This window comes from Oppia nitens, unplaced genomic scaffold (assembly GCF_028296485.1).
Source record: "Oppia nitens isolate AA-2021 unplaced genomic scaffold, nextdenovo-longstitch-racon4-pilon3 scaffold1_pilon_pilon_pilon, whole genome shotgun sequence".
In the NCBI taxonomy this organism is placed as follows: Eukaryota; Metazoa; Arthropoda; class Arachnida; order Sarcoptiformes; family Oppiidae; genus Oppia; species Oppia nitens.
Window position 1 is genome coordinate 13,047,113 of NW_026533199.1, and position 10,755 is coordinate 13,057,867.

At 18.2% G+C, this 10,755-nt stretch overlaps 1 protein-coding gene across 1 annotated transcript; it reads left to right on the forward strand.

The window, feature by feature from the left end:
• The first annotated feature begins 244 nt into the window (after window positions 1–244).
• LOC128951581 (uncharacterized) lies at window positions 245–1,243 on the forward strand. The gene has a single exon (XM_054296828.1). It carries the CDS (start codon window positions 245–247, stop codon window positions 1,241–1,243), a length of 999 nt encoding a protein of 332 aa, XP_054152803.1.
• Window positions 1,244–10,755: the final 9,512 nt, after the last annotated feature.

Consider the following 10,755-nt stretch of genomic DNA (forward strand, 5'->3'; position numbering starts at 1 on the left):
ATAAAAAGTATATTATTATAAAAATGTTTGATGACATTAAACTGGAACCTATGTAAGTAATAGTTATAAAAAAATATTATTATTTAATAAATAATTATATATTTATTAATATATTTTTTTTTTGGTTAATAGTGTAACACTTAGCGGCACTGAACTAGTATTTACAATACTATTCATAATATGTCAAATAGTTGGCTCCGTATCTAATATAACATGTATTTGTTTGGTACGGAAATCGTCAATAATGACCAAACAATTTCGGTATATATCGAAAAACAGACCCAAACTACTGATGGCTAACATTTGTCTATCGGATATTATACTAACAATGAGTAGTTGGCTATTTCGCTATTGTCTACTATCGGTAACCATCCGATTATGTCCATTGGCAGCCAATATACTACAATCCAGTCAACTATATCTGGAAAACCTAAGTCTATACGTAACTGGACTAACGTTTACACTGATAGCATGGGACCGATACTATGCCCTGAGCCGTGTATTCAACAATCCATTTGACAAACTAAACACTCGATTATTGGTTTCAATGGTTTGGCTAATCGCTGCCATACTAGCCCTACCATTTATGGTCATCAGTTACGTTGATTACTATGATTACCGCAAGCGTACGGTTACGTGCGCTCATGTAGACAATTATCATTGGTTTGGACTATCAGACACATCAATTTATGTCTATATACAAACACGTAGTTGGATGGCACTGGTAGGCGAATTTCTAATACCAACCCTATTGGTTACCTGGTATTCAGGACGGTTAGTATTTGAAATGTTAAAACAGTTTAGACAGGATCGTCATCATCCAAGTCATCGCACCGGTACTACCAGTCCTTCAACTACTACTACCAGTGTATCAGTAATACGTGTAACACGTATTAGTTGTGCTAAACGTTGTTATATAACTAAACGATTGATAACCTGTTTGTTTGTATTTATTATGACAAACACAATGTATACGATTATCAAACAATTTAATATTATGTCCAAATCCTCGGATATTTGTCCAAAATTGTCCCCTAATTTGCATTATTTATTTTCCGGTATATATCGGGTGACGACATCATTGAATAGTTTGATATTTTTCTGGTTTAGTCCACACTTTTGTCGTCAATTTAAACAATTTTGTCGTAAATGTTGGCAAAAACCAGATGATAGATGTAATGCCAAAAATCAAAGGCAACAAACAATTGAAACAATTGCTAATCATTTTGTTACACATTTGTAAAATTGTTTATATAATATATTTAATGTCTTAATATTATTTTTTTTAAAAATAAAATTGTTAATAATTTAAATAAACTTTATTTAATTACTTATTCTAAATGTAAATAACTGTAACAAAAATTATAATTAAGTTTACAATTTAATTTCTATAATTAATTATATTATATATAGTATAACTGAAAGCGATAATTAATATTTAATCCTTATTATAAAAACTTTTTAGCCTTTTTTTATTTTAGTTATTATTAATTTATTAGTTTTAATTATTAAAAAAAAATAATTAAATTAATCTATCGGCTTTTATCTTGTAGGATAATTAATTTTACAAACTTTACTTTTTATAAATCATTACTTTGAAACTATTGATGTAAAAAAAATTATTTTTTATTTAGTATTGTATAATAAGTATAATAAAATTAAATATAACAAAACTGTAACTTTTGTAACATTAAAATATTTATAAAAACTAAAAACTGTAATCATTATAATTAATTCAATATTTAATATATAGATAAGCTGTCAATTTGTAATTATCTGGCCTTATTTTCACAAAATTTTTATATTACAAGTATTGCTATTTTTAATGTTTTAATTAAAACTGTTAAAAGTTATTTTTTTGTATTAGTCTAAATATATGTAAAAAAAATTATTTATTTTTTAATAATATTGTTAATATTTAAAAAAAAATATTATTCTTATTATTTAGTAATATTTAAATGCTTTAATGAAAGTATTGATAGTACAGTAAATTTTGTGAATATTGTAAAAAAATAATATATAACTATAATAATTATAAAAATATAATTAAATTAATATAATTATTAGTCTCTAAATTAATTATGTTTATAATTCTGTCTGTCTGTCTGTATCTAAAAAAATTAATATAAATTTCGTATAGAAATACTTTTTCAACTGGTTTTGTAATAAAAATTAATTAAGATTTTAGAAACTGTAAAATATACTAATCGTAAATATTTAACTTAATTAATTAATTTATTTATTTATTATTGAAATAGTAGAAATTGACGAGTAGTTAATTTTTGTAAGTTAATGATAATGATTTTTTAGTAAAATAGAAATTTATTTTTGTTATGCTATATATATAGTTTTATTTGTTTATTAACTAAATATAATTTTTTTTAAAATAAATTTAACAACTTATTACTCATTTTATTAAAAAATTTGACATAAATGCTGAAGGAATAAAATAATTTTTTTTTCGTGTTTAACTTATTTTATGTTAAATTAATTTTTAATTAGAATTTATAGAACTGGGTTAGTTATGTATTTAATTATTTTATTAATAATATTTTTTTTTAAATTTTACTATTATTATTTATAGTTTATACAATAGGTCATTTTTTAATTTTTTAATTGACATAAATAGATAAATAACTAACATAGTTATATATTAATATTTAGTATTTTTATTTAATAATATTAAATTATAATTAATTTATATATATTTAAAATACTGTAAATAAGTTATTATTTATTTAAATAGTTTTTAGTTAAAAATATTAATACTACTAATAGAAGGAACAAGTCTGGATATTTTTTTTAATAAAATAATATAACTATAAACTTAATATTAATTAATTATTTATTATATATTCATATATATTTAATTATCAATACTTTATATTATTATCTATTACTAAATTGAATAAATTATTTTTTTTAAATTTAGAATTTTTTTTATTTATTAAACTAATATATTATTATATTATTATTAACAATATTACGTTCATCTAGAACTTTGTAATTTTAACAGTTTTGCTAATTTAAATGGCGATGACTTAATTGCCCACCACGCCCCCCACGCCCCCTCGCCCCCCACAAAATATTTTATTAAAAATTTTTTTCCATGACCCCCACGCCCACCACAAAACATTAAAACTGTTTTAAAAACCCCCACGCCCCCTCGCCCTCTACAAAATATTTTATTAAAAATTAGTTTACTATGCCTAATAAAATTAGTTTACTAGTTAAAACTTATAATAAAACTTATATGACCCCCACGCCCCCCACGCCCCCCACAAAATATTTTATTAAAACATTGTTTTTTATGGGCCCTACGCCCCCCAAGCCCACCACAAAACATTAAAACTGTTTTTTAAAGCCTCCACGCCCCCCTCGCCCACCACAAAATATATGATAAAAATATTGTTATCTATACCCCACGCGGAATAATATGGAAACAAATTTTATAACAAAAAACAATATATATATAAAACACTAATTATGTTTGTTATTACAGTTTATAAGTTAATTAAATTTAATTATTGAATAAATTATACATTAAAAACATGTATTAATTACTAATTATATTAAAAACTATATACTTTAAACAATTATAAATAAAATTTTATAATTATTTTAACATAGTGACCAATGGTCATTTTTGACTATTAATTATTAAAATTGACCATTTAATAATTTTTTTAAAAATAAATTGTATTTATAATTTTATAAATAATATAATTATAATGTAATAAAAATTAATAATAGTAAACTATAATGAATGAATCATAAAATAATTAAATTTAATTAACTTATAAACTGTAATAACAAACAAAATTAGTGTTTTATATATATATTGTTTTTTGTTATAAAATTTGTTTCCATATTCTCCCGCGTGGGGTATAGATAACAATTTTTTTTTAAAATATATTTTTTGGGGGGCGAGGAGGCTTTTAAAACAGCTTTAATTTTTTTTGGTGGGCGTGGGGGCTAAAGAGACATAAAAAACTAAATTTTATTAAAATATTTTGTGGGGGGCGTGGTGGGCATATAAGTTTTCATATATTTTGTGGGGGGCGAGTCATTGAAAATAGTTTTAGTATTATATTTTATGGGGGGCGTGGGGGCATATAAGTTTCAAAATATTTTTTGGGGGGGCGTGGTGGGCATAAAAAACAAAGTTTAAAAAAAATATTTTGTGGGGGGCGTGGTGGGCATAAAAAACAAAGTTTAAAAAAAATATTTTGTGGGGGGCGTGGGGGCATATAAGTTTTATTATAAGTTGTGGGAGCCATAGTAAACTAACTTGTAATAAAATATTTTGTGGGGGGCGAGGGGGGCGTAAGGGCTTTTAAAACAGTTTGAATGTTTTGTGGGGGCGAGGTGGGCATAGAAAAAAAGTTTTACTAAAATATTTTGTGGGGGGCGAGGGGGGCGTGGGGGGCGTGGTGGGCAATTAAGTCATCGCCAATTTAAATTAATTGAACCAAAGTTAATATTATAATAATATTTAATTATTATTTTTTATTTTATACAAATTTTATTTGTTAAATTATTTTATAATTATTAAACTGAGAGTATTTTTTAATTAAAAAAATAAATATATTTATTTAATAAACTTAATATATATTATATATTTACTATTAACTAAATACACCAAAATATTACAGGTTAAAATTAAATTAACAATAGTATAATTTAGTTATTATTTAATAAACTGTAAAACTTACCCAGGTTTTTAAAATTTTCTGATTAATTTTTTTAGATACAATTAATTTTATTAGTTAAAGAGTTAATTAAAATTTATTATTATTATCTATAGTTTAGACAATAGGTCATTTTTAAAATTTAAAATTAACTTAAATAGATAAAATACTTAAATATAAGGTCTCATAGTTAAATATTAATTATTAGTATTTTTATTTAATAATTATAATTAATTTATATATATACTTAAAATACTGTAAATAAGTTATTATTTATTTAAATAGTTTTTATTTAAAAATACTAATATTACTTATAGAAGGAGCAAGTCTGGGTTTCTTTTAAATAAAATAATTTAACTAAAAACTTAATATTAATTAATTAATTAATAATTTTTATAAATTTAATTTAATTTAATTATACATATTTATTATTACATCCAATTTTTTAAAAAAATAATATAATACTGTATTATATATTTAATTATCAATACTTTATATTATTATCTGTTATAAATTGAATAAGTTATTTATTTTAAAAAACTGTAAATTTGTTTTCAATAATTTAACTAATTTATTATTTTATTATTATTAACAATATAAGGTTCAGCTGTAACTACCTTTTAACAGTTTTGCTAATTTAAATTAATTGAACCAAAGTTAATATTATAAAAATTTTATTATTAATTTTATTTTCTCAAAATTTTAATTGTTAAAATATTTTGTAATTAAAATAAAAAATAAAAAATATATTAATATAATAAATTAATATAAACAATATATTTACAATTAATTATAATTAAATTAAAATATTATATTTAAAATATAATAATTTAGTTATTTTTCAATAAACTGTATCACTGACATAGATAATTGTACTTGGACAAATAGGTTTTTAGAATTTTTAACTCAATCTCTAAAGCTAAGATTATTTTTTAATTAAAATAAAAATATATATATTTATATAATAAACTTAATATAAACTATATTTTTACAATTAACTAAATACACAAAAATTTACAGTATTAGAGTTTAGTAATTTTTTTTATTAAACTGTATAACTGACCTAGATAATTGTATTCGGACCAATAAGCTTTTACAATTTTTTTTTTAAAAAGTATCTTGGTTAGGTAAACATTTAATTAAAAATTGACTATATTAATAATATTTTTAGTTTTTAATTCACTATTGTTATCTACAATTTTAAAATAAGGGCATTTTTCAAAAATTTAAAATTAACTTAATTAGATAAAAAAAACTTTAAAGTTGGTTATAGTTAAATATTAAACTAAAAATAATTAATTTAATATAAGAATAATAGTGATGGACGATTTATGCTAATTTATTATATTAAAATTTATTAAAATTAGTCTATTTTAAGAAGATTTAATCTTGTATATATAATTATTTAGTGAAAACAAAAATTAATTTATTAAATAATTTTTAATTAGTATTTTATACTTTAATATAAATAATTTTTCTTATTTATAATATTTAATTTATTTATATTACTGTTAACTGTAACTTTTGTAACAGTAAATATATTTAATTTATATATTGAATATATATTAAATAATTTTACATAAAAATTATTTTGATGAATATTATATGTTTTTTAACCAGTTTATTATATAGTATATTAGATTAGAAAAAATAGTATAATATAAATTATTACTACACATTATAAAAAGTTTATAATTAAATAAATAAATATATATATATATATATACTAATATAATTTTCTTTTATAAATTGGTTATATAACTATTTTTTTAATTTTATAATTTAAAAAAGCACTAAATTAGTTTTTATTTTTTTAAATAATATAGTATATTTAAGTTTTATATTTTTATTTAAACAATTAATTTTATTAATTATAGTATCTATAGTAATTATGGTTAATATTTTATGATATTATAATAACTCTAGCCTTTTATTTTAGTTAATATTAATTTATTATTAAAAAAATAGGTTCTATTAATCTATTGTTTGTTATCTAGTGTTTAGTTAATTTGTTAAAAAAACAGTAATTTCCTTACAATTTGAATAATGATTATCTATAGTTTATTATTAATGCTTTAATATTAATCTATATTTAAATTCAAAATATTTGAATATTAATTTTAATTAATAATAAATTTTATATTTAATTGTATTTATAATAATTTAATTGTATTTATCAATATATTAAGTTATTAATCAATATTATTAAAGTATTATTAGATAGAAACATTTGTAAAAACTGTAAATTAGATTATATTTAATAATATAAATATATTATTTAATTATTTTATATTGTTTTTAGGTGTTGTAAGCCGTGAGATATTTTTTTAAATAATTTTTTAATAATTAACTAAAAATTATTGTTTAATTAAATCTGATTATAATATTTATCATATCTTTCGTTAATATTTATTCTTAAATTAGTCTAATGTGTATAATTTAATAATTATTATTTACCTTATTTAAGATATAAAAAAAAGTATTAAAATCAACAAAACTGTAACTATTGAAACATTAAAATATTTAAATTGTATATTTTCTAAAAAAATAAAACTTTAGTCTATCACCATAATTAATTTAGATTAATATTTTTTAGTATATATATAAAATTAGTTTTGATTAAAAATAAATTGTATTATATTTATTATTATATTATATATATATTTACATAAATTTTAATAATAGTATTGTTTTATATTGTTAGTACATTTTACATTTGTAATGTTATACAATATATTTAAAATTTATAAACAAAAAATTAATGTTAAATTAATTCATAAATTTAATGAAATTCCATTATATTTGTTTATATTTTTATTAGATAATTTATAAGTTTATAAAAATCTGTATTTTTTCATTAATTTAATTAGTAAATTATAATATTATTATTAACAAAATTGGGTTCTCCTGTAACTGTCTAATTATAACAGTTCTGCTAATTTAAATTAATTGAACTAGTTAATATTATAAAAATTTAATTATCATTTATATTTTATTCAATGTTTATTTGTTAAATTATTTTATAATTATAAAACTAAGAATATTTTTTAATAAACTTAATATAAGCTATATATTTACAATTAAATTATTACACAAAATTATCTGGGTTAGTTACTTAGTTATTTAGAAAATAGATCATTTTTTAAATTTTACAATTATACATAAATAGATTAATTAATTAAATATATGGTCTCATAGTTATACTAATATTTAGTATTTTTATTTTCAATAATTATAATTAATTTATATATATATTTAAAATACTGTAAATAAGTTATTATTTATTTAAATAGATTTTACTTAAAAATTTTAATGCTACAAATAGAAAGACCAGAAGTGGATTTTTTTTTTTAAAAACTAATATAACTAAAAGCTTAATATTAATTAATTAAATAATAATATTTATAAATAAAATTTACTTTATAATTAAACAAATATATATTACAAACTATTTTTAAAAAATAATATAATAATATATATTCATATATATTTAATTAGTAATACTTTATATTATTATCTGTTAATAAATTGAATAAATTATTTTTTTTAATTTATAATTTTAAAAAACTGTATATATTTATTTTCATTTATTTAACTAGTTTATTATTATGTTATTACTAAAAAATATTAGTTTCCAACTATTTTAGTATCAACTGTTTTGCCTAATTTTTAAATTAATTAAACCAAAATTAATATTATAAAATTTAACTTATTAATTATATATATATTTATAAATAAAATTTACTCTATAATTACACATAGTAATTATTAAATTCTATCTTTTTTAAATTTAGAAAGTTATTTTATATAATTAAAATAATTTATAGTGTTTGTCTAAATTTTATATTTTTCATAATAATTGGTTTATTTAATAATAGACAGAAAAAAACTAAATCCCATAGTATTGATAAAAAAAATAATTATAACTTATTTATTTATTAGATATACTGTAACTTAGTTTTTATTTTATTTTATAATTTATTTTCAATAAGTTATAGTAGAGATTGAAAGAAACAGAGAATTATTGTGTTTAATAATATATATAAACATAATTTTTTTTTTAAATAATAATAAAATTATATATTTATTTAATTTTATTATCTATATTTTGTCTACGTGTAGGGTCCAAATTAAAAACAGTATTGAATAAAATTTTAAATAAATTTGTTACTAATCAAAAAAATAAAACGTTGATAGTATAGGACAATCCATTTGACAAACTAAACACTCGATTATTGGTTTCAATGATTTGGCTAATGATTACCACAAGCGTACGGTTACGTGCACTCATGTGTACGTAAATTATATTTAAGATATTTTCTAAATAACTGTAAATAAATTTATTATTTATTTAAATATTTATTTAAAAATTAAAATTACAAATTCAACTATAATTACTTTAATAATTAAGAAGATATATATATATATATATATTAAAAACTTAGTATTAGTTGTTAAAAAACAGTAATTTCTATACATTTTTAATGATGATTATCTATAGCTTATATAATAATGCTATTAATCTAAATCTATAGTCAAAATATTTGAAAATTAATTTTAAATAATAATATATTTTTTGTATTTAATTATCTGTTTTAATTGTATTTAATATTTATAGTTTATAATTTATTAATATTTAATTGTATTTACGAATATATTAAGATATAAATATTATTAAATTATTATCAGAAAGAAACATTTGTAAAATATATTATATTATTATATTGTGTTGTTTTTAGATGTTATGAAACTTTTTGAATTTAATTATATCTATTTATGGTATCTTTCGTTGAAATTTATTTTTTAATTAGTATAATGTGTATAATTTAATAATTATTATTTATCTTAATAAAGATAAAAAATTTAAAATCAACAAAATTATAACTATTTAAATATTATAATATTTAATTTGTTTATTTTTAAGTATTTAGTAATAGTTAGTATATATATCAAATTAGTTTAGATTAAAATTTAATTGTAATTTTATAGAAACAGATTTAGTATTATTTTATATTTTTAGTAAATTTTATATTTGTAATGTTATACAATATATTTAAAATTTATAAACAAAAATTAATGTTAAATAAATTCATAAATTTATTTTAATTATTTTTACAAACTTTACGCATAGAAAATTATTACTCTATTCAAAAATATTATTTAATATATCTCTATTTGGTTTGCCATAAAATAACCAAAAAAAAATATTTTAATTATTATATTATACTTTATTTAACAACAAAAAAAACTGTAATTGTGTTAATTAATTAAATATTTAATATATTGATTAGTTGTTAAATTTGTACGTTTTTTCCTGATGCGCCCCTTTTTGACCATGGTATATTATAAATTATAGATAATATATCTAATTTATAATAAATAATAAAATTAGCACCTAATGGGTGGGTTTAAGGGGGCTAAGAGGGGTTTGAAGCTTTAGATAGTAATATATTTAAATTTTAAAGTGCAATTTTTAACATAGCCAGTGTGGCCGAATGGTATAGTGTACGCATTAAAATCTATAGATCCAGAGTTCGAATCCTTATTTTGATATTACATTTTTTGATTATTTTTTTTATTTTTTTTTTAAATAAAAACAACTAATACCATAATTAGCTTATTATTATTATTATTTTTGCATCAAAAACATTAAATAAATACATTTTTAGTACAATAATTTATGTTAATATAATTTACATTAAATAATTAAGTTTTTTCAATATATAAAATTGGTATATTTAATGTTTTTGATGCAAAAATAATAATAATAATAATAAGCTAATTATGGTATTAGTTGTTTTTATTTAAAAAAAATAAAAAATATAATCAAAAAATGTAATATCAAAATAAGGATTCGAACTCTGGATCTATAGGTTTTAATGCGTACACTATACCATTCGGCCACACTGGCTATGTTAAAAATTGCACTTTAAAATTTAAATATATTACTATCTAAAGCTTCAAACCCCTCTTAGCCCCCTTAAACCCACCCATTAGGTGCTAATTTTATTATTTATTATAAATTAGATATATTATCTATAATTTATAATATACCATGGTCAAA